This window comes from Lucilia sericata, unplaced genomic scaffold, assembly GCF_015586225.1.
Source record: "Lucilia sericata isolate MDLA Ls3-8-SP2 unplaced genomic scaffold, ASM1558622v1 Contig000143F_arrow, whole genome shotgun sequence".
In the NCBI taxonomy this organism is placed as follows: domain Eukaryota; kingdom Metazoa; phylum Arthropoda; class Insecta; order Diptera; family Calliphoridae; genus Lucilia; species Lucilia sericata.
The window spans coordinates 431908-458482 of record NW_023994175.1 but is presented as its reverse complement, the minus strand read 5'-3'; the positions used below and the strand labels follow the sequence as shown (position 1 = coordinate 458482).

General features: G+C 29.2%; 2 protein-coding genes across 3 annotated transcripts; both read right to left on the bottom strand.

The window, feature by feature from the left end:
* Nucleotides 1-9437: 9437 nt before the first annotated feature.
* On the bottom strand, nucleotides 9438-10169 carry LOC119601105. The gene is made up of 3 exons (XM_037951851.1): nucleotides 10138-10169; nucleotides 9980-10075; nucleotides 9438-9792 (listed from the first exon to the last, which is right to left on the bottom strand). The coding sequence occupies exons 1-3, from the start codon at nucleotides 10145-10147 to the stop codon at nucleotides 9545-9547; spliced, it is 354 nt and encodes a 117-aa protein (XP_037807779.1). The 5' UTR covers nucleotides 10148-10169; the 3' UTR covers nucleotides 9438-9544.
* Nucleotides 10170-10402: 233 nt separating this feature from the next.
* On the bottom strand, nucleotides 10403-10889 carry LOC119601106. Of its 2 annotated transcripts, none has more exons than XM_037951853.1 (2): nucleotides 10850-10889; nucleotides 10403-10787 (listed from the first exon to the last, which is right to left on the bottom strand). In XM_037951853.1, the coding sequence occupies exons 1-2, from the start codon at nucleotides 10857-10859 to the stop codon at nucleotides 10492-10494; spliced, it is 306 nt and encodes a 101-aa protein (XP_037807781.1). In that variant the 5' UTR covers nucleotides 10860-10889; the 3' UTR covers nucleotides 10403-10491. The 2 variants fall into 2 exon arrangements, with proteins under 2 accessions (XP_037807781.1, XP_037807780.1); XM_037951852.1 differs by having other exon boundaries at nucleotides 10844-10887.
* Between the last annotated feature and the right edge of the window lie 15686 nt (nucleotides 10890-26575).

Below are 26575 nucleotides of genomic sequence, written 5' to 3'. Positions count from 1 at the left end.
TGAAAATAATCCTCACTAAACTTAACGAAACAAAAGATACACTTTTTCCATAATATTTACGAAAATTTCGTGTATAATATGAAATATTATTTAAACAAAGACTTTTTCTTCGAAAGTATGAAATATATTTTTCGTAAATTTAAGCGAAATTATATTAGATTAATGTTAATTACAACACTTTTTATAAAATTTAAGAAAAAGTACTAAGTGTCGAGCAAACTACTAAGTATCGATTCATAGACTGCTCTGGCAGGGTTCTTAATACAAAAACAAAGTCAGGGTAGAACAGGCTCGTGAGAAACAATAGTCATGGTTTTGATGACTTAAAAAAAGCTAATCCCTAATACGCACTACTCGGTAATGGCTTGTACTTACATAACCACTTACTTTTCAATGACTACTACTTATAGTGCAAGTACGTGCATTCAATGTCATCACCATGTTAAAATAATGAGTTAAAATGCTAATGAATAAGTAGTTAAATGCCACTTTTTAACTTTTCACTGTAAGTTTTTGCTGGTTATATATTGACAATAATGCAATAAGGGTCAGTTGTTCATTACAAAATCTGCCAGGCTTATTGATATAATATATTGTGTATATAGTTCTTCACACAATCAATTAAAATCTTGTATTCCTAATGATATTTGTTTAATTTACTTTTATTGTTTATAGAACAAACAAATATCTTAACAAATTAAGTTTCGTTAAAAAGCGTAAACTAAAAGCGTAAAGACTAAATAATAGATAACGTTTACAGCGGCCAAAAGAACAGGTAATAAACATTAAAAAGAAAACACTTTGCTCTATTATCATGAAAAGAAAAAGAACAGAAAAAGATATAGATGACAATTATTAACAGAAAACCACAAAACTACAGACAATCCTTTTAAAGCAAAATAGTTCTAAATATGACCTACTTTTTTAAATGACAAGTGTTTTGTTTAATTTTTCTGTAAGATTGTTTTTTCCTTTAAAACACGTAATTAAAAAGAGTTGGCTGTAGTAGAAGTTATTTGTATAGAAAAAACATTTTCTTTGAAAACGCACTTTTTCTGTCATGTTCTTTGTTAATGTTGTTTATATGTAGTACGAGGTTTGTATGATATTTGTTGACACATGCCGCTTTATGTGGTAAAGTGTTAAAAATTTTGTTTTAGTTAAAACAACAAAAAACTAAAAAAGATATAAGCTGAAAAAAAAACCTTGAACATTTGTGAACTTGTAGAAACATATTAAAGTTGCAACATGCTCGTATTACAACCAACTGACATGGCCAAAAACAAAATAACACACTCTCAATGCAGCACTCCTATCAATGCATCTTTTTATAAGGCTATCAAAGCAATCCAGCAGCAAGAGTAAAAAAAATAACACAAATTTTCACACCATTAAATCGAAAGTAAACTGAGATTGTTTGTTTGTTTCTGTTTGCCAATCCCTTCTTGGCTACTGGTGTACAAATTTAGACCTTGTGTGCCATATGGAAACACAACACTTTTACTCTCTACAAATTCCCCATAAATTTAAGACCTTTGAGTGCATTTTTGGCCATAGCTCTGAGAGTGAGATTAAAGAAAAAGTGACGAAAAATTTTAAGTTCTTGCGGTATTTTTATTTCATTTTGGTCAGTTTGCTTTATGACCAAAATAAAAAAGGAACACAAACTAAAACCAAAAACAAGACGAGAAAGACAAAAAAAGAAACAAAAAAGCACCACAACAATATGCATCCTAAACATTTCAGTAAATATATTTAGAACTTTGCAACCTTTTCAAAATATTTCAATTGTTGTTGTTCATTTTGGCCCTTTTGTCTGGACGACTTATAGAGTCCACAGTAAGTATGTTAGTGTGTCTGTTTGGGTTGTATCCATTACACCTTCTTTTACCCTTCAAAACAACAACACACAAAAAAACAAGTAAGAATTTATAGTCGGGTATGGCCGACCATATGATACCCTACATCAGTGTTTATGTTAAAAATGTTGATTATTTTTTAATAATAAAATATTTCATTTTTACCTTAATTCAGAAATATTTTTTCAATTATTTGACTAAAAGAGATTTTCTAGAAGAGGGGCATACGGAGGAAGGGGGTTAATATGGTCCTATCCTTATAAATTTTGGTAGAGGGATTTAGGTCTACATTAAAGTTATTTATGCAGATTATCATTGCGATATCAGTATTTAAAAGTGAATTTTGACAATCAAGTTATTTTCTTAAGGGGACTTTGTATGGGGGATAGGGTCAAATGAGGCCACATTATTAGAAAAACCAGTAGTATCACTAAGACTTATATAAAACTAAGTTTTGCCTATTTTTGGATACAAGAACATTTAACATATTTATGAGCTCAAAAGCCCTATTCGAGGGTCACGGTTGTATGGGGCTATACGAAATAAAAGACCGTTTTTAACAATTTTCAATAGGCTTCGAACAGTATGTGTCAAATTTCATAAAATTATCTTTAAAATTTCGACCTGTAGAATGCGCACAAGGTTTACATGGGCACACAGACGGATAGACAGATAGACGGACGGACGGACAGACAGACAGACAGGCAGACAGACGGATGGATGGACGGACAGACATAGCTAAATCGACCCAGAAAGTGATTCTGAGCCGATTAGTATACTTTAAGGGTGTAGGACCAATATTTTTGGGTGTTACAAAAATCAGCACAAACGTATAATACACTCCCCACTTTAGACAGACATACGGATGGATGGACGGATGGACAGACGGACATAACTAAATCGACCCAGAAAGTGATTCTGAGCCAATTGGTATACTTTAAGGTGGGTATAGGATCAATATATTTGGGTGTTACAAACATCAGCACAAACGCATAATACCCTTCCCACTATAGTGGTGTAGGGTATAACGAGTAGAAGTTCCGAGAAAAGAAAATGTCAAAAGTCAAAGTGTTTACATTAAATATTAGATACTTGTTGTTATGATGTTACTTTGTTGATGTTTTTTATTTATATTTTGTTATTGTTAGTTTTCTTTACTAAACAATTTCTACTTTACAACAACATCAGCAACAAAAATTGATATTTATTTGTTTAGTAGTTGTAGCATCATCATCAACAGCAAATAGTAGTTGTAGTTGATGTTTCTTTTTAGTTTATATTTACTTTGTGTTTTTACTATATGGATCCTTTTTTTGTTTGTTATTTTTGTAAATTTATGGAAATCGGGGATAAAAAAAGTACCAGGCTGTTACAAAAGTTACCTTAGAGTGAGGTGAAAGCTAAAATACAAATACATAAAATAGCTTCTTAGTTTTTGATTTAAGAGTATTTAAAGTTAAACTTTGATATCCTTGCTAATTTATATTCAACAGCTCTACATAAAAAAAGTGTAAAAAAGTACCAATCCTCAAACATCTATGTGGGTACTTACATGAACCACAATAACAGCCAGCCTGCCTGGTATTGGATGGTGTTTATTTAGTCTAAATATTTTTTTTATAGTTTTTTTGTTTGAAATGAAGTGTTGATAAATTTTAACACCTTTTGGTAAATATGAAGCCTGTTACTACTGTAGCACAAATAATTAGTAATGAAATGTTAATAAACCTCCCAGGAAGTTGTTTCCAATAACAAATTGGGGACAGTGAACCCCATAAAATGTGCTGATAATTAAAATAATAAACAAAGTGCTGTATACCAGAAAATACATAAAAAAAGAGTAAAAGAAGAAATTTTAAGAATTACAATAATTTATTTAAACTAAGTAATGGATTTTATGGAATTGACAGTGCATAATTTACTTGATTTTCTAAAAAATAGTTAGAATTTCAAATAAGTTTTAAAAGATTTTCAAGTTAATCTAGTAATATAATTTAGATTTCTTAAAGTAGATTTATATTCAAACTTTAGCACTAATTTTGACGTTTTCATTCTAAAACAAATAAATAATTGTATTAAAAGTAAATTTCCAATTAAAAGGGTTATATTTTGTATGTTAGAAAATGAATTTCAAACAACAATATTATAGGTAAAAATTCCTTTTGTTAATGACTAATAAAAAAACGCTTTTGGCCTAAATTTATATTACATTTACATACTTGTAAGCTCAAACCCTGTTTACACTTTTATTTAAGTATTTTCTATAACAAATATCTAAGACACTTGAAGATACAAACAAATAGACAAGATATTATTAAAGTGTGTACTTGTATTTAAAATGTATCTACATATGTATATGAAATTGGTTGTTTTGTACATTTCTGGCAGTATATTCCTATTGATATCTCTAACAACAAATCTAAGTTAGAATATAAACACGTAGTATTAGCGGGTTGAAAATATAAATAATAAAATTGAAGCAAAACAAACCGAACATATGTTCAAGTACATTCTTATAAAACATGTATCATCATCATTTTTCTTTTACTTTTCTCGTTTTTTTTTATTTATTTGTATTTTATAATGTACACAGTAGAGGCCTAAGGCAATTTTGTGTTGGTAACATTAAATACAGTAGAATGTTGATAAAAAGGTTTTCAAAAAAAATATTATTTTTTAATTTTTTCAAAATTTCCAAAAAATTTTGTTATTAAATAAATTTTTAATTTAATTTTTAAAAATTTAGGAAATTTAAAAAAAAAATTCCAATAAAAATTAAATTTTCAAATTAATTTTTTCTTAAAAATTCACTTTTTCACGAAAAATTAAATTTTTTGCTTAAATTTTTTTTTATAATTTGATGTTTCAGTAAAAATTTCACTTTCACCAGGAATTTAAATTTTATGCCAAAAATTTTATTTTAAATTTTCAATATAATCTAGATTTTACTGTATTTCACATGCAAACAAATATCTGAACTCGTCATCTTACACAATAAAATGGTTAAATCGAAAGGTACTTATTACGAACATTGTAAATAAAAAGGTAAAAGTTTATTACAAATGTGTAAAAAAAAACACAAATAAAAATTAAAACAGAAAAAAAAAATACGTAATAAAAAATTACAAAAAAAAAAAGAGAGAAAGAGGAAAAAAAGTAGATTAAAAATGACAACAGCGTACCAGCAACAAAAAAAAACTCTGAAACAAGATCAATCTTAAGATTCTATTCCGAGAATTTTCTCTAGAAATTTACTGATAAAACAACAAGAAAATAATTTTCTTTATTTTATTTTTATATAAAAAAAGTCTTCTGCACAAAATGCAAAAGGCCTTAAGCCGCTTTAAAAATAAGTACATATTTGTAACTTTGAAAAAAAAAGAGTGTTAAATGAAAATAAATGTTTATTACAATAAAAAAAATTGTAGTAAAAAGAAAAGATATAAAACAGCAGCTAAATTGAAAATAATAGCATGTGTCATGATGTGACAATAAAAATACGAAAAAAAAGCAACAACAGCAACAAAAAACCCTTTCATAAAATATTTAGAAAAATATAAATTAAAAATATTAAATCTTTACTGCTCTAAAATGCTTACTCTGGTTTACTGTCGCATACAATCAATAAGTTTGTCAAAAAAATAAAGCTACTAATGGGAATTTGTCATAAGAAATAAAATTATATATAAAATTATATAAAAATGTATTTAACAGAACTAATAAACAAATTAGAGAAACAAGATTATGTGCGTAGATGATGTGTTTTTATATTTTTTTTTGCATCCAATTTGCTAAATATTTCTTTTTATTTGAAATAATTAACAACAACAAGCATTTTATGTCTCATACGTACATGCATGTGTGCGTGGTTTTGCCTCAGTTGCACACACTTTACGCTTGTGTTAATTTCATTCACTACGGCGACAACAAAAAAACATCGCAATCTTAATGAAAATATCTAAAACACATAGTACATGTGTGTGTGTGTGTTTAGATTTATTTAGAGATACATTTGGTTTTTTATATAAAAAAATAAACTTTTGCATTTAATTTTTATGTAATTATACTCTACACCAGGGTGGTATTATGATTTTGTGCTGATGTTTGTAACACCCAAAAATATTGATCCTACACCCACCGAAAATTTTACCAATCGGCTCAGAATCACATTCTGAGTCGATTTAGTTATGTCTGTCTGTTTGTTTGTCTGTATGTCTGTCTGTGTATCCATGTAAACCTTGTGCGCACTCTACATGTCTTAATTTTCATAATGATAATTTTATGAAATTTGACCCGTGAATCACTTTCTGAGTCGATTTAGTTATGTCAGTCCGTCTGTCCGTCTGTCTGTCTGTCTGTCTGTCTGTCTGTCCGTCTGTGTGTCCATGTAAACCATGTGCGCACTTTAAATGTCTCAATTTTCAAGATAATTTTATGAAATTTGACCCAAGGACGAAGCCTATTGCAAAAATGGTTAAATTGATCCATTATTTCGTAAAGCGCCCATACAACCGTACCCCCCGAATAGGGCTTTTGAGCTCATAATTATGTTAAATGTTCTTGTGTCAATTCAAAAACCGGCAAAACTGATCTTCATAATGATCGGGGCCCATTTGACCCTATCCCCCATACAAAGTCCCCTTCAGAAAATGACTTTTTGGTCAAAAATCACTTATAAACAGTAACATCAAGATGATATTCTGCATAAATAACTTTAATATATAAGGATAGGACCTTATTAACCCCCTTCCCCCATATAACTAACCCGTCTTTTAGAAAATCTCTTTTTATTTAAATAATTTTAAAAATATTTCTGAATTAAGGTAAAAATAAAATTAAATATTTTATTATTAAAAAAATAATCAAAATTTGTAATATAATCACTAAAGTAGTGTATTATATGGTCGGCCATGCCAGACTATAAATTCTTATTTGTTTTTTTATTTCAGTTTTTTATCATTAAAACTCATCGTCCTCATCAACAGTTTGTTAGCAAACAACATTTGAAGAATATGCAACAACATCAAATAAGTATTTTAGATTATGTTGTTGTTATTGTTGCCGTCTCATGACGTTCATTCATTCATGAAAATATCTCTAGTAAAAGATTTTCAAATTCATTCTTAAAATCAAATATTTAAATTTATAATATTTCAATAATCACTAAAGTAGTGTATTATATGGTCGGCCATGCCAGACTATAAATTCTTATTTGTTTTTTTATTTCAGTTTTTTATCATTAAAACTCATCGTCCTCATCAACAGTTTGTTAGCAAACAACATTTGAAGAATATGCAACAACATCAAATAAGTATTTTAGATTATGTTGTTGTTATTGTTGCCGTCTCATGACGTTCATTCATTCATGAAAATATCTCTAGTAAAAGATTTTCAAATTCATTCTTAAAATCAAATATTTAAATTTTAAAATAAAGTAAAGTGTTGCCAAATTTGTTAAACTATAATAAAGAATTTCAAAATTGTTCTAACTTTTCTCAGGGTTACATGTTTTCCCAGATAGCTGAATATAAACATCAAAATATTCTCTTTAAAAAGTATTATTTTAAATATAAAAGTTTCAACTATTAGTTTGATTTAAATATTATGCCGTAATTTTAATGTAGTGAGTAATACAAAATGATAATGATGAACTATTTGTTAAGGTTCACAAAACTTTCGTTCATTGGCTTCTTTGTAAAGTTGAGAGGTTTTTTTTCCTGTGAAACAAACATAAATATGCACTTACAATAGACATACATACATGTATATTTACATGCATATTTCAGTCAACAATATGCAATTTACTTTTGGAAACTTGCCCAAATATTTGGCTCTTTTCCTTATGTACTCGTATCTGTATAAGTTTAAGTACAACGATTTAAATCGAAAGCAGACATATGAACTGAAATCTGTGGCAAAAGACTTTAATAACTTATTATGTGTAAAAGTAAATGTCTGCCATAAGTATTAGAAATGAACACATAAAAAGCAACTCAACTCAAAAAACATAAGAAATTAAATAAAATTTAGAAATTATTTTTAATAAGAAATGACACTGTAAAGTTCCGGCCATTTGTTTTAAGGCATTAAAAATATATATATATTTTTTTTTGCTTTTTTTACACATTCTCTTAATCGTACACGACACCAAGAATTTAAAAAAAAATATGAATTAGAAATATTTGTTTTCATCTTTCTATTTTTACAAAATCAGTATAGAAATTTAAAAAAGACATGACTTATTATCATTTATCACCTTTGAAAAACCACTTTGCTACGTGGGAGGTTCTACAATAGTTTTATAAAATTTCAAAGCTTAAGAAATGAAATGATGAATGATTGAATACACAAAGAATAAAAGATCGAAAAAAATATCACACATAATTTAATGATTTTTCATTTGTTTTCCGATGCCTCTAATACGCTGAGTCTATTGAGACAAAATAAAAAAAAAGACTCACTGAAAAATGTACAAATATTTACATGATGAGATTTTAAAAGTCAACATGTTCACATGTCAACAAAAACATTGCAGTAATTTTTTATAAGTTGTCTTTTTATACCCTACACCACTATAGTGGGAAGGGTATTATGCGTTTGTGCAGATGTTTGTAACACATTAAAATATTAGTATAAAGTATACCGATCAACTCAGAATCACTTTCTGAGTCAATACACGTTTGCTTTGACTCCAGGACGAAGCCTATTGAAAATGATTAAAATCGGTCCATTATTTCACCTAGCCCCCATACAACTGAACCCCCCGAAAAGGCTTTTGGGCTCATAATTATGTATAATATAAATGTATCTCGATGAAAGTTCACACAACTAAGTTTTATACAAGCCTTAATGACCTTGCCGAATTTCGAAATGATCGGACTTCATTTGACCCTAGCCCCCACACAAAGCCCCCTTCAGAAAGTGACTTGAATATCCGCAATTCATTATTGCAATGAAATTTAGCACAGACAAATATTATATATTATATAAATACAAATCTATTCAGCCCATTTTATCGGGATCGGTCCACATTTGCTCCTATCCCCCATATAAATAATAAATCGGAATCAAGGTAATATTCAAGATAAATGCTTTATTACAAAAAATAAATCACATTTAATATTCATAACTGGTGTAGGGTATCATATAGTCGGCCAAGCCCGACTATAGTTTCTTACTTGTTTTTATTATTTTTTTTTTTTTTGTATATTGAATATATGAATGAATTTGGTTTCAGATTAAATAAATATTAAACGAAATACGCCAGACCACTAACTAATGGTGTGTCAGTTGGTTAGGTCACACGCACAAATAAAATACACGCATTCTCCCACTTGTTCCAAAAATTATAGATAATTTAAAAATCTTATTTATTCAAAACCAAGCCATATACTGACATTAATATAAACGTCAGAATGATTTTCATTGTTTATAATTTCTCGAAAGCAAAGGAAATTAAAAAAGGAGTGACAAACTTATATGTACCATTCTGCAATGGTAAAGGGTTGAAAAAGGCATTCCAGGAAATCCAACAAAAACTTTAATTATATTAGAAAATAAAACTGCAGTTTTGTTTGTACATATCATTTTTTTTTTAATTTGTTTTTAAAATACATTATTTTTCTCAAGATTTAAAGTGTTTTCCGCATTTCCTATCCATTTCCTATTTTTCAAAAAATTATTGGCTAAACTGGTGCAACAGTTGTTTCATTCAAACAACCACATTTATGACAAGGACAAGAATATTTATAATCAAATCTAAAAACGCATTCTCCCAATTCTTCCTGAAAAAAGAGATCATTTCCACAACGTCTAGCTTCAGCAGGTCTATTAGGTTCAACACAAATCCAATAGAGATCAGGTTGCCAATGATTACGTATTTTTAAATTGGGATCAATGCCAGTACAATTCATTGGCCTGTTGTTACCGCATTCTATTAAAGACACAAAAATACTAAGTGGAATAATGGTTTTTTTTAAAACATTTTATAAAAATTTAAACAAACAAAAAAAATCGTCTTTATATTATAAACTATTGAGAACTAAATCGAAATTTTTTGATGATTAAATTTGAATATCGCTGAGATTAAAATGTCCAATGAGTTGTGTTCATATACATACCAGGATCGTCTAGGGGGCAATCGGGACAATATCTGCAAATATCATTTGTAGTAAGGACGTTAATGAAGGCTAAAGCCAAAAGGGAAAGAAATAAAACTGAAAATAGAAAAATTAGATATTTAATATAATTTCTATTGGAAAAATTTTATTTTACTTACCGGTTTTCATTTTTATTATGAATTTGTTAACAAGTTTCAATACAATTTATATACGAAAGAAAAGTATTGTTTTTCTTTGGAATTTGTTAAATTAGTTCGTGATTTTCTTTGCGTCAATTTTGATTATAATATTTATGACTAATATTCAACAAAATTTAAGTACAAATACTGATAATAAAATAATAAAAGTCGTGCTAATAATATACATACATACATATGTATAAATACTAAAACTTTACAGAAATGGTGTTGTTCCAGTTCCAGTTTGTTTTGAAAATTTATTTGAAAACAATTTTACTTCAATAGATATTTTACAACTTTCAGTATGTGTTAATAAATAAGTTCAAAAATCATTTAAACAAATACTATGTATTGCTTATCGGGACAGGGATATGTCCATATCCATTGATTTGCTGGTATACATTTACCTCTAGCTGCATCAAATAGTTTACCACTTGGGCAACGTACTAATTCAGCTTCGGCACCCGCTTTTCTACACAACCAGTAGGCGGTAGGATCCCAGAAGTTACGATAGGGTCGACCAACATTTTCTGCAACACAAACAGGTTTCCCATTACCATCAGGATCACAATCGACATTGGCGATCACAGCGCTAGAGAAGGCGAAAGTCAAGAGCCCCAAAAACATAACTAAGCAAAAAAAAACTAGTCCAGAAAAGTCTACAAAATATTTGATATAAGATTACAGTTACCAGCTTTCATTTTGATTAGAGATCTGTGATTGTTGTAATTTCAAAAATATACTGCAGAAATACAAGTCTTATGTGTCATTTATATACCAAATTGCAACATTAAAAGTTCTCAGTTTTTTTTTTTTTTTTTTTTTTTTGTAAACACAATGACAGCAGTAACAGAAAATCTTAGAAATGATAAGAACACCCGATTCAAGTATCCAATGAAATATAATTAAACACTTAATAAATTATGTCATTAATTAAGAACATTTTTAATCTTTTGCAAATTGTATTTCTATGGAAAAAGAAATAAAAAAACAAAAACTCTTTCATATCAATAGATATAAAGAATCAATCTTTAATTATTTAAAAGTGCTTCATATAAAGGTCTACAAAATATGAAAACAACCTTGTTGCATACAAATTCATTTGAAACATGTTGTTGTAGGATGATTTTATTGTTTGTCAGGAGATTTTTATTTCTTACTTTAATGGTCAAGTTTTTATTAGGGTTATTTGTTCATTGTTTTTTTTAGTCAATATCGTGGGCTTTGTTTTGTTCTAATACATTTTGTTGTTATTAAAACAATGTCTATCTTTAAATTGAAATCTATTTTAGTGACAAAGTCACTCACATTTGAATTGCAAAAAAAAACGAAAATTATTATTTGTCCACAGATAGACAGACATTGCCATAAGCAGAATACCTCTATATATGTATGTGCATGTTGGCTAATAATGAACACACTAAAAATTGTTCATGTTTATATCGTGTCACCAAAATCTTTAACAAATTTTATTTTTATATTCATACATGTTCAAAATACATACTTGATTTTATTATGTCAGCAAAGAAGGAGAAGCAGAAGAAGAGTTCATTTCATTTTTATGGGAATCAGAGGAAAAAAACACATTAAATGAAGACACGTCTTAGATTTGATTATTTAGATAATTATTAACTTAGTAAAGAGGGGGAGGGATAATTGGCCAGGTACAACTAAAGTACACATGTAAAATTATATCAAAAATTCGCAAATATTTGAAGAAGACTTTAATTGAGTCAATAAACATTAAGGGCCAAACAAATTTGTATATTATAAACGGTTTATAAATCAAAATTTGTATGGATAAAAAACCCTTTAGTTAAAAGGGTTTTTCCTGTCACGATTGCAGCACAACATAAACTTAAAAAAAATAATCACAATTTAAAACAAGTAAAAAAGTATAGTCGGGCGTGGCCGACCATATGATACCCTACACCAGATATGAATATTAAATGGGATTTATTTTTCATAACAAACAATTTATCTTGAATATAACCTTGATTCCGATTTATTTAAGCAATTTATTTTATCTAAAAGAGGCTTTATATGGGGGATAGGAGCAAATGTGGACCGATCCCGATAAAATGGGCTGGATAGATTTGTATTTATATAATATTTATCTGTGGTAAATGTCATTGCAATAACAGTGTTAATAAGTGAATTTCGGATATTCAAGTCACTTTCTGAAGGGGGCTTTGTATAAGGGGCTAGGGTCAAATGAAGTCCGATCATTTCGAAATTCGGCAAGATCTGCAAGGCTTGTATAAAACTTACTTGTGCGAACTTTCATCGAGATATATAATACATAATTATGAGCACAAAAGCCCTTTTCGGGGGGTTCAGTTATATGGGGCTAGGTGAAATAATGGACCGATTGTCAATAGGCATCGTCCTTGGATCAAAACAAACGCGTATTCCAAATTTCAACAAATTATCTTGAAAATTGTGGCCTGTACTTTGATAACAACGTTTACATGGACACACGGATGGACGGACGGACGGACAGACATCGTTAAATCGACTCAGAAAGTGATTCTGAGTCTAAAGTGGTGTAGGGTATAACTAACACAATCATATTAAACAACAAGAAAAATGAATAATACAACGATATAATACTTATGTTTTATATCTATTGTTGCAACATTTGTAACTGATGTTTTGTTTTCTTGTCAATTGACTTCCACTTGAGCTAAAATTGAATTTGCTTAAATGCAAATAACAACATAACATACGAATGAGAAGCAATTTTGTGTCTTTGTGCCACAACCTGAAGCATTTATTTGTTGTTTGTTTTACAGTTGTTCGATAGATTTCGCGTATACAATTTCATTTCGATACACAATGCCAAAATATCAATAAAAACGCATAAAAAATGATGGCAACAAATATTGAAATCATTTAACAGTTAAAAGGAAGAAAAACAAAAAATTGACAGAGAAAAATAAAAAGAAAAGAATTACTGCTGTTATGGTGATGATGAGAATGCCTTACAGCACAATTCTCTAAAGAAATGCACATTTTAAGTATCAAAAAATATTCGTACACAAACTAAAAATCATCATCAACAACAACAACAATATTGCTGTCATCTTCATCGTTAACAACAACATCACAGCCTTCACGTTACATTGTTAGTTAAAAGTGTTGCTAATGCTGCTGTTATTGCTGCAGTCACAAAGGCTCCCTAATGGTTTATGCAAATCGCAGCATATACATACATATAACAAACACATCAGAGCATCACTACCAACCAACATCACTACGAATACATGGAGAGAAATAAATGTTATGGTTACAAAAATTTTACAATATTATCGATAAGTTCACAAGAGATATGTTTGTAGTGAACATAATATAGTTGATATTCTTGTAAATATGTAGCTTATAATGATTGCTGCAACATTTTCTCCGTGTGCATATAAGTGAATTTTGGCTGAGGAAAATGTTGATTTCTTAATGTTTAATTTTTTTTTTAATATAAAAAAATAGTCATTTTTAGAATCGAACATTAGGAGAATCTTATATCAACCAGCAATATGTATTCTACACATCCTTTTACGTCTAAATAACGAACTGGCCCGAGTCCAAAGTATAAAGAATGTATTCAATTCTAAAGAAATTACTTAAACCCTACGCCAATATAAGTTTGCTTGTTTTATTTAATATTCTAAAAAGGATCTTCAAATCGATAGATAGATGGATGGTTGGATGAATGCGCTTCAGTTAGGTTTGGTTGAATGGTGAAAATAATGGTGGTAAAACTATAGCTGGGTGGTGGCATTACTTCATAACACAAATACAAACAAAACACTCTAAAATTTAAACTTTTTTCAACCACTTTCCGCACAAGCCGCAATAGCAGCCAGCAATATTTACTCTGGTATGCTGCTCTGTGTTGTGGAGGCAATAGTTTTGCAAACAACATTAGAAATCACATGTAAACACATCAAAACGTACAACATCAACAGCAGCAACAGTAACATATAAAACGTAGAAACATACATACATACATACATACATACATACATACATACATACATACATACATACATACTCGTGCAACATTTCTTTTATAAATTCTTTAACTTGTTTGGAAAAAAATGTTAAATAAATAAAATAAAATTAAAATGCAGCGGCTTAAGTTGTAACAACATCACGTTAGATTTTACAAATGTATGCTTGTTGTTGCTGTATTTTGTTGCTACACAAAAACAAAGCAACAAAAGCAACTAGATGCAACAACAACATTATACAGACATGTCTTAGATTTTGACTAAACAAATATTTCTAGATTTTATTATTTTTTTTTTGTTCTTGTTTTATTTTCTACATTCATTTAATTCACATTTGAATTCGATTTCTTGCATTTATTTACCTTTTAGCTTGTTACTACTACTACTTGTTATGTTTTGTTGTTGCTGTTGTGGTAAATGTTGCTGCTTCTAGTGAAGTGCTGTTGTTGATGTTTTATAACGTTTGTTTGCTTAAACCATGCATATTTAAACAATGCCTCTTAGGCTTTCGTACAAGGAAAAAACCACTTTTTCTCTTACAAACTTTTATCGATACGTTCGTTCCCCACCACAATTCTTGGATATTTTTTATTCTGTGTTCAGTTCGTTATTATTGAAATATTCTTCTTCGTATTCTTTGGCATATCAAATTTTCTGAAAAATCATTCTCATCATCATCATCATCGTTGTGAATATATTTAAATAAGCAGCAAGAATACCACCACTATATGCGAGAGTAAATTTATAACGACACATGTTAAGAATACCCTACAACTTGTATTTCCAGAACTAAATCTATTCAGATATATTGTTTCTTAGGTGTTGTTGAAGTAAGCTGTTTCTTTACAATTTTCAACAAATTCAATTCAAATTTCTTTGGGCCTATATCGATCGGTATTTTATTCGCTTTATGAGAAAATGTGCTGTAGTTTGAGAATTTAGTATATGTTTTCCGTAAGAATATTTTTAACTGTATAGAGCCTATTCTGATCTACTTATAAGTCCTGTAAATATGTTAATATTTCACTTGTTTAGTTGTATACAAACAAGTAAGTATGTGTGATAATGTTTATACATGTCAATCATTATTGTAGTATTGTGGTAACAACTACAATCAGAGAAATAAGATAAGAAGGAGTTATTCTTGTTGTTGTTGTCGTTGTTATTATTATTATTGTTGCCAAAGTGTGTTTTTGACAAACGTTGCAATTTGATTTGTTGAAATTCAAATATTGACATGACATTGTAAATATTTGTATGAATTGTTGTAAAATTTATATAAAACATATGTATGTACGTGTGCATATACAGTTAAACTTTCAATATAAAATGCATACTTCATTTTTTTCTGTTCTTATTGTTCCTCTATGCCTGCTTCTACCCAATTTTTTACGAAGCAACATGTTTTGTTCAAGAACAATACGAGTCAAATAAAAAAAAGACTTTGCTTTAAGAAGAAACAAAATTTGTTTTCAAAAAAATATATATAATTTTTATTTGTATTCTATGCATACATTGTAAGTTTGTACTTTTTTTTAGAAAAAAAATATAAAGAAAAATTCTAATATTTATTGAAAATTGCAAAATAAACTTAGAGTTTCCATAGAATGTTGGCAGTCATTGTCTCCAACAGCCCAAACTCATTTGTGGCAACAATCACGTAACAAAATTTTGTATTTTTATAACAGATCTTTAAATACTACACGTTTGTTAAATACAGAAAGCAACCTTATGGGAAAATCCTATTTTGATTGGATTTTTTTTCATATTACAGAAATTAATATGCAACGAGCTACAATTAAATTTGTAAATATTTAAATGAACTGCAACTGCAATGTATAATGCGTATAAAAGAAGTATTTGACAAATAAATACGTGATTGCAAATATAATAAAATTTAATTCTGAAAAAACTTACATTGGCAACAAATTTTTTTTGGAAAATTGCAATAATTAGGCGACTTAAAATAAGTCCATTAATAATTTTGAAATACCAAACTTTCCCTTTGAAGCAAGAAACCATTAGAAATGACATCTTTTAGAAAAAAACTTATTTTCTCACACCTACTAAAAATAAATCTTTCTTAAAAAGCAAACAATACTCAATGGCTTGACTTGAAAATTGTATAAATTTATTTTACTTCAACAATAATATGACCTCTTTTAATGCAAAGAGTATTTTTTGAATCTCATTACAGCTGGCAGTGGGAATCATTAAGACAAGAAGTGAATAATAAATTTAAAGTTTCCAATTAAAATTCTATACTTAAGTAGTTATTGAATTCTAACAAGATTGTGAACAGGTATTTTTCATTTAATAACCTTTCAAAATTATTATTTACCAACGACAAAAGATACACTGCGATATACGTTTAAAGTTATAATAATTTATCATTTAAATAACCACCATTAGTAGCAGCAGCAGCCACAAAGACAACAGTTTCAGCATATTGACTTTAACACCATCTGTCTGGCAAAAAGGAAACTTTCAGTGAGTAGTTTCCTTTTGGGTAAAAGCCTATCACTAACCTTTCGAAAGTTATTTACATTTTAACATTACACAAAGTGTCACGATTTTTCTTAAGAAATAAGAAATCGTTGTAGGAAAACACAAAATTCATGATCACACTCTGTATTAAAACAAACAACAGCAGAGAAAAAAAAAAGAAATCAAAAACATTCAACAAATGTATGTACTAGACACAGTATTAGAATACTTACAACAACTTTTCTAAACTTACACACTAACAGCTATAAGTTACCGCTAAAAAAAAAAAAAAAAATACACCAAGTTTTGGTCAAAATCCTTACTCACACACACACACACCCATAGATAGTAGTAATGTACATTTATGCCGTTTGAATAGTTAGAAAATCCCTGGATAATTTGAATAATCATCTATGAACAGTAGCAAGTTGTTAAATGCAACAAAAAAAAAAAAAAAGTTAACGAAAAAAGCCAAACACAACAAGCTTAAAACTGTAAAAAAGGAGAAATACTACATAAATGGAGTGTCAAACCTTAACTGGCAACTCACAAATTAAAGCCAAAAGTAGTTCAAGTGAAATTGTTGTTAGAGATTTCATGATTTTTTTCATTTTTTTTTATTTATATACCTAGTATTTGTGGTTGTTGATTTTTTCTAAGCAAAAAAAAAAAAACAAATTCAAATGTACCAAATCGTATCGAACAGAACAAGCAACACCTTAATGTTAAAATATCACAAAATGTTCATCTTTGACTGTCATTAGTCAGTTCGAACAGAGGCCCCAAATGACGTTTTGGTGTTGGTTTTTAGAGTTGCCAGATTTAACAGAATCTGCTCTTTTAGTGCAGATATGATGGTTGTATAATACTAAACAGTCCTTTTGACATTTTAGATTCATTTTTCTTTTTTGTTGTAGATCAATGAATAGTTTGAAACTAGAAACAATTTATAGTCGGGCACGGCCGACCATATGATACCACACCAGTGATTATGTTACAATTTTTTATAAAAGAAGGGTATATGGGGTCAGGGGGGTTCATATGGTCCTATCCTTATAAAATTTGGTAGAAGAATTTCCGTCTACATCAGATATTTACGCAGAAAATTAACGTGATATTAGTGATAATAAATGAATTTTGACCATCAAGCCGTTTTCTGAAGGGGACTTTGTATGGGGGATAGGGTCAAATGAGGCCCGATCATAACAAAAATCAGCAGTATTATTATATAAAATTAAGTTTTTACGATTTTTGAAGTGATACAAGAACATGTAACATATTTATGAGCTCGAGAGCCCTATTCGGGGATGTGAGTTTGTATTGGGGCTATACGAAATAATGGACCTATTTTAATCATTTTCAAAATGTTTCGTCCTTTGTTCAAAAGAAAAATATGTGCCAAATTTAATCAAATTATCTTGAAAATTACGACCTACGGACATAGCTAAGTCGACTCAGAAAGTTATTCTGACCATATTGGTATACTTTAAGGTGGGTGTATTTATGGATGTTACCATATTAATTGGATGTTACAAACATCAGTACAAAATCCTCGCCACTATAGTGATGTAGTCCTCTCGATCAGGGTCATTTTGTTTTCATTTTATGAGCTCGAAAGCCCTATTCGGGGAGGTGTGGTTGTATGGGGGCTATACGAACCTTGGTTCAAAAAAGACTATGTGTGTATTTCATCAAAGTATCTTAAAAATTACGACCTATAGAGTGCGCACAAGGTTCCGTCTGTGTGTCCATACACAGACGGAAGAACGACATACGGACGGACAGGCGGACAGATTGGTATACTTTAAGGTGGGTGTAGGACCAATATTTTTGGGTGTTACAAACATCAGCACAAACGCCTCACCACTTTAGTGGTGTAGTCCTCTCGATCAGGGACATTTTTTTTTTTTTTTTCATTTTTCTTTTCCGTTAGGAAAAAGCATCCAGTTATACTTTATTCGATCTTTTTCAGGTTAATTCACCTACTTTATTTGTTTAGTTGGCAAACTGGCAACTCTTTCTTATACTTTTAAGTTGAGTTTTTGTGGCCAAAAGGAAATTGTGAATCAACTAGATATTTGTATTTGAGATTTTCCAACATTTTTTTTCTTGTGTTAAAGCTTTTTAACAAACACGATCGATGTGTTGTGTTAACATTTCGACAAATTTACATACAGTTACACTTAAAACATTGAAACAAATAAAAATAAACACCAATGAAAAAAATCTTGTTATTTTGTTTTATTTCATTTTAGTTTTTCCTAAATTCAAAGAGACATCATTAGTTTTGGTGAAGGAAAAATAACAAACAAACAAACAACCTCAATAAAAAGCAGCAAAAACTATGAATAAAACACGCAGGAATATTTAAACTTTTTCTGAGTTTTTTTTTATATTTAAAAAAATTTTTTTCTTGTGATTTTTAAAGCTAAAAATGTTAACACATTTTTTAGTTTTTGTTTTTTTTAAGAGTTTTGTACTAAAATCGTTTGTTTTGTATTGTAAATCAGGCATGAAAATCAAATGATCGTGAGATCAACAAAAGTTTTAGATTTTTTTTTATTTTTTTGTATTTTCTGTTTGTATTTCTTAACTGATTGTGCAAATTTTCATGTACTAAATATAAACATTTTTTGTGTTAGATATTTTTTTCATATCCTTAAATACAGTGGGAACTTAAGTTACTAAACATTTAGGTCTAAAAGTTGTAAACAACAATAATATTCATTACAACAACATTGTAGGTCCTTGAAATGTTTAAAGAAGCTTTCACACATTCAGGTCTATACAATGTAAATATTGATCCTTTATATCAAAAAAAAACTAAGGAATCTACACATATCCTGATCACACAAACAGTATTATCTGCCAGATTAGTTAAACTAAATCTAGTTGTTTACCATTCGTTGGAAGACTTCACAGAAGCTTTTAAATAGATATTGAATATCTTATTATAATAATTGAAAAATTATAATTAATTTTTCAAAAGACAAGCTTAACAAATTGAGAAAATAATTTCAAAATCTACACAAAAACTACAAACACACACCACATGAATAATATTAAGAAATTCCAACTGTATTTTGCAATAATTGTGCTTAATTGAAAGAAAAAGACATGAAATACCACACATGAAATCATATAAAAAATATATCTTTTTTTTCTTATTCGAAAAACTAACTTAATGAACTTGACCGAATAACAATATTAATCGATTTTAGGGTGTATTGTACTCTCATGTCTAGCTGTAGTTTTGTATGAATTACTTTTTAATTTAGAGCTTCCGCTGTTACTTTAAATTAAGAAGAAAAAAAATTTGGAAATGAAAATATAAAAATTCATGTCTGCTGCAGGGTGTGCGAGCAGGGAGTTATGTGTGTGATCTGTTTCTATTTGACTTGTCTTGACTGACTGGCTGCATGATCAGGTCTATTGCCTGAGCTGGCCATTCACTGGCCATGATTTAACAGTTTCTATTGTTTGAAGGAATCCATATCCAAAAGCAAAACACAATTGGTTTTTTTTTTTTTTTCATTTATAAAAAAAAACGTAATAAATTGGTAGCAAATGTTAATTTTATTATAACTTTATTTTTTTGTTTTCAAATTTTATGTAATATTTTTGAAAAAAAATTTTTTTGTTTTATTTGTACATTTTTTTGCAAATCATGCTTTTAATTTTTGGTGGGATTTGTTTTAAACTTAAAAACTGAAACTTTTAAATAGCAGTTGCAAATAATTGTTTTCAAGTCAAAATCTCCGCTGTTACAGATTTTTTAATTGTTTCGTTTTATTTTAAGGTGTTTTAATTTGTTTTCAAACAAGTTGAAGGTTATCGCAACTTTAACATTCTTTGGCTTTATATTTATTTCACAAATAGTGCCACCGTTTCTGGGGTTTTAAACAAGCTTTATTTGTAGTCAACATTATCTTAAATAACATTTTAACAGATCATATTAATATCACTAAATAACAAACAAAATTTTAGCAAAAACTAAAACAAAGAACAAGCTGTTCAGAAAATTAAAAGAATCAATTGATTGCCATAACTCTAGCTATTGGCTATTTGTACTCTATTACACTAATTTAAACTACTGCTGTCTCTTGCGAACATATAGATAGATGGAACATTGTGCAAATATGCATTATATTGATACTGTTGCAAATGTTGTTTACATTAAATTGATATGATACGTATTGTTAAACAGCATTTTCTTTGTAATTTTCACATCATCATACAAATTTAGCAATGAATAATAGCGAATTGTTTGAAACATGCTTTCGCCTCGTTAAAAATCATTACTACCAATCTCATCATCATCATCACCATCGTCATCATCATCAGATGAAGCTGTAACCAACAACAAAATCACAATCATCATTTACTTTAAAACTCATCATAGTCATACACATCATTATCATCATCGCCGTCGTCAGTTTCAGTACCATTGTCAGTGGGGATAATGGCAATAGCCAAAAGCTTGCATATCAATAAAAGAAGGCCAAGAAGAAGTAACAGCATTCATTTGAAAACTATTGACAGCAAACAACATAACGTATTGTAACTGTCAAACTAACGTAACTAAACAATGTGTCACTATGACAATCTGAAAGCATCAAAGTGCAAATTGGACACTCTTTTCGCTAGATGGTTTGCCTGTGAATGGCTATATAGCTAACTGGCTGTTTGGCTGGCATACATTTACACATACAACATGCTGGAAAAACAAACAAATATACAACAACAAAAAATTGCCTTTTTGCAAACCATACCAAACCATTTCAAACAGCTAAGTGAAGCAACTAAGCAAAATCGACAAAATACTTTATGCAAAATTGCCATCGTGAAAAAAAAGAAAAGCATAAAAAAATTTAACGATAACTATTCAAATTGGACAAACAGACAAAAACCAAAATGTACAAAAAAAGTTAGAAAGAGTGAAGAAAATCAAACAAAATCAAAGGAATTTCAGTTTTATATTAGATATTTCATAGTTCAGGCTACAGTAGATCCTATTAAAATAAGGACATATATATTTCATAGTTCCCTTGATAATTCGAAAACTCAACGGAAACAAAAATTTTGGTCTTAACAAATTTTGTGACAAAATTTCGAAAATTCTTGTGAAAAACTCTTAACGAGGGCTTTCTGTAGATCTATCTGTCTCTTATTAGTGTGAATTTGTGTATGAAATGTTGAATTCAAATTCAAAAGAATTAGCACAATATGTTTAACACCAACCAAATAAGCATCTATCGTTGTATTTTCAATTGTTTCTTTTTATGCAAACTCTTTTTTTTTCAAAGCTTACTAACTAACACATTTACTCGTTGAGACAGACGTATTACATTACAACATATGAATCCATACACAATCATCATCATCTTCATCAACAACGGTTAACAAAGTTAAGGGTATATCATTGCAAAGTTAAGTAGTTGCACTTACTTAGACATTTGCTACATGTATATGTGTTGCATTCTTCCTTAATAGTTGTCTTACATGTACAAATCTAACTCATTCTTTGGTTTTAGCCAGACATCTAGTCTTGTTGCCAATTTGGTATGTAAATTTGTTTGTTGATTTTCTAACATTTTTCCTCCATTTGTTTGCTTTATTTTAATGCGACATGTAGTTATTGTGTGATTTTGTTTTTGTTTTTTTCTCTTTTTTTTAGCTTATTTAAGGTGCAAAATTATTGCAATTATTTGCAACGTGTTGAAAAATGTGTTAAGATATAAATTTGTCACGTTGAAACGAGTAAAAACCATTCACACAGTATTAGACATTAGAAAAAGTGCAAAAACTAAACGAAAGAAAGAAAAGGATTTCCAGTGAAATCGTTAATGCTAATAAATGCCTACCAACTACCAACTTGTTATAACCAACTTATGCAAACAGCCAACTGAAACACATGATTATGTTTTATTTATTCACAAACAAACACTCTTATACAGTGTCATAAGTGGAGACGGAAACACAGTTAACGAAAATTGAAATTTTGGTTTTGATTAAACACGATTTGAATATTTTCCAAATCATCACTTGGATTTTTAGTTTTTAAATAAAACATGACAAGATGAATGTACAAAGTGATGACGATTTTCAAGAGACCCTACAAAAAGTATTTGGGAATTATTTTATTAATATATTTGAAAAACCTTTCAAACGATTCTTTTGCTTGTCCATTTGCTTGGATCGTAAATGGAAGGATATATGGAGACGAAATTTTCCACAATGGAATTATATTGAGCATTTAAACTAATCATTATATACATTCAAAGAAATTTTATTATAATTTAAAGTTTGATGTGGTATTTTAGTGATTACTGAAACCCAACACGCCGAACTATTATAGGGCAACTGAGAAAATAAAGAAACGCTTTGATTTGTTTACAAATGTTGCATCATAAATGTTTGTTGTTTTGAAAAACAAAGAGAAAATACATATAAAAGTGTCCATAAAACTGACACCTATTCTCCTACTGATATTCATCACTTAATATTTATACATCTACAACCTAGGGGAAAAAACCATATACATAAATGTTGAAACAGACGGACATTCAGACCATAGACAATATTCAAATATTGCACATGTCTTTGGGCCAAGTGTGGGATTTTATATTGTAAACGTATGTTTGTATGTCCGTCTATATAATCATTTGTTTGTGTGTTACCTTTATGTGACTTAAACATGGAAATCATCTAAAACGTCAAAGTGTTTTTATGATTTTCACGAAAGATAAATAAAAATTTAAAATAATAATATGCAAATTGTTGATTGTTTTCAACAATAACAAACTTAACAAAAGAGAAAGATTTTCTTCTGCTCATATACGTAAACTAGACAACATCAACACATTTTGGTGTTGTTACAAAGTTTGTATTTGTATTTGTTAGTTTTAGGTTAATTTTCTTAAAATACAAATAACCAAACAAATGTTTAACATTTAAAATAAGTAGTAATAAAGGATAAATATTAAACAGATGGACATTGTCAAACTGTTGGTGGTAAATTACCACCCATAGAGAAAGCTTACAGTTGTACTTTCCATCTCTATGTAAATTTGGAAAAAAAATATATATCTTTTTGTCCTTTTTAAATCAATTAAATTCTTAATTTAAAGGAAATTAAATATATTTCAAAATATAGTAATGTTTACAATTTATAAGATTTTATATACATACTTTCAACATTTTGTTGAAGGCGTTAGTGAGCCACAACATTACTTTCCTGGCCAAAGAATGTATTCAAACACACACAACAAAAAGCATCCACGATACAAGGGTCATTTCTGCTACATCTACAACATCATGTCAAATGTCGCTTAAGTGATTAATGGTTATGAACCGGTTACCGAAAAGGAATGAAAAAAATCTTATATTTATATACAAATCCACCGCAAGACACATTGAGAGAATAAACGAACTGGCCGACGAAACGAATGTTTGAACGAACTGAACCGTACAACATCATAAAACTTTTTTAAGTTTGTAACCATTTCACAATGACACAGTGACCTCAAGAGAATGAGCTTTTTTTTTCTCCTCTACAGTGTTTTTTTACAAAACAAAGCTCAGGATTAAACGCATAAACAATAAAGGAAAGAAAGTAAGAAAAAGAACAAGTGTTTTTTGAATTTTTATATATTTTTGTGTATTTTTTTCTAAAACTTTATTGCCACAAACATTTTAAATACGAAAAAAAAAAAACGAAAATTTTATAGGCAGGTGTTGTTTGGTGGTTGTTGTACTCATACGTATGAGTATGATAGAAAAGTTTTACATGTGTTCAAGTCATAAACATTTATTTCATGGAATACTAAGAGCAGACAGGGGGCCAGCCAGCTATTTAGTTAGTACACACAATCCCCAGAAACAATTAAAGGGAGTTTAGTGGTCATAATAGGAAAAGTAGAAAAGTTGTTAATCTATTGATTTGAAAATTAGTTTCAAACTAATTATTCAATTTTAATGTTTAATGATAAACTCAAAATGTTGTTAGTGTTAGTGTCAGTGTTGTTGTATTAGTTAATGTTCTTTTAAAGTCATGTCAATGAAAATTGGCCCATAAAAAAACAAAGTTAAATGGACAAACTTTAATTAACTACAACAAACTAAAAGTCATAAAATTCATTCCAATATATTGTTATTGTTGTTGTTTGATATAAAATTCAACTAAAAAACCTACTACATCACTATTTTTAATGACGTTTGTGTGTCATCTGTATATCTAAGAGATTATTAAGACTACCAACACCAAAACCACCAACAAAAAATTCACATTTATTTACTTTTACTCGGAATTGATGTTTAAAAAAAGGTGTAAAAATGCATGTAAAAATATAACTAAAAAGAAAACATTTTTTAGTTTTAAATATATTTAATTAACATTTGATTATGTATAAATTTAGTTTTTTACTATCAGACTTTTCTATGAATTAAACAATTTTTTAATTAAAACTAATTTTTTGTTGCTGCAATGAATACAATTATTGTCTGCATTTAATTGAATTGAAAAAATATGATCAGCATTAAACCAAGTAACGAAAAAAAGTGTTAATGGCCAGTTGGGGTTCAAAATTTGCATATTAAACTTAACAGACATGTTGCAACCAACAAGCAGCCAACTCTAAAAATAATCTAGTACTCATACTCTAGTACACAATATTTTAATTTAAATATATACGATTTTTTTAAATAAATGCAAATATGAAAATTGTTAATAGTTTTTAATGAGCAAACACCCTCAGCCAACCCCAAATTGTATGAAGGCAATTGCTTATTATTTTTGATTGTAGACAATCAATTTTCAAGTTTTTTTTTTTTAATTTCTACTCCATCGACTAGATGGAGTAGAAATTAAAAAAAAAAAACTTGAAAATTGACAATGAAAAATCCCCCACTCTTTAAAGTTAATGATAATGCAGTGCTCAAGTTTTTAACAGACCATGTCTATAGGATTGCGCAGTCACTTTGTTCCCTGTACTGGGAGGATGAAGATGGTCGGCTAAGTGGCCTGCGGTTAAAAACAATGCATTACAGTGTATTCTTTCAACAAACAATTACAAAGTGGTGGGCCAACGTGAAAGAAACTGTAAGAGTAACTAAAAGAAATCTTATAAACAAGTAAGAATGTACAGTCGGACATGGTCGTCCGTATGATACCCTACACCAGAGCGTATGTTAAAAATGTAGTTTTTTACCTTAACTAAGAAATATTTTAACAATTTATTGACAAAAAAGGAGTTATGTGGGGGCAAGGGTAAGTATGGGCCTATCCTTATGAATTTAGTAGAGGAATTTACGTTTACATTAAAGTAATTTATAAAGAATTTTATCGAGATACCAATGTTTATTTTGAACTTCAAGTGATTTTCCGAAGGGGACTTTGTATGGGGGATAGGGTCAAATATGGACCGATCATTACGAAAATCGGGAGTATAATTTAGACGTATATAAAACAACGATATGTCGATTTTTGTAAAGATACTAGAACATTTAACATAATTTTGATCTCAGAATCCCTATTCGGGGGGTACGGTTTTTTGGTGGCTAGGCAAAATAATGGACCAATTTTAACCATTTTCAATAGGCCTCGTCCCTGGGTCGAAAAATATTATGTGCCAAATTTCATCCGACCTGTAGCGTGCGCACAAGGTTTACATGGACACACAGAAGGACAGACAGACGGACATTCGGGGGGTACGATTATATAGTGGCTAGGCGAAATAATGGACCGATTTTAACAATTTTCAATAGACTTCGTCCCTGTGTCGAAAGAAAGATTATATGCCAAACTTCATCAAATTATCTCGAAAATTGCGACCAGTAGCGTGCGGACAAGGTTTACATGGACACACAGAAGGACAGAGAGACAGACGGACTTAATCGACTCAGAAAGTGATTCTGAGCAG

What these genes read in the sequence shown, in the direction of transcription:
- LOC119601105 (XM_037951851.1), bottom strand. An exon ending in TTGCCCCCTAGACGATCCTG is followed by an intron (nt 9,793 to 9,979) that starts GTATGTATATGA and finishes TGTCTTTAATAG; the next exon opens with AATGCGGTAACAACAGGCCA.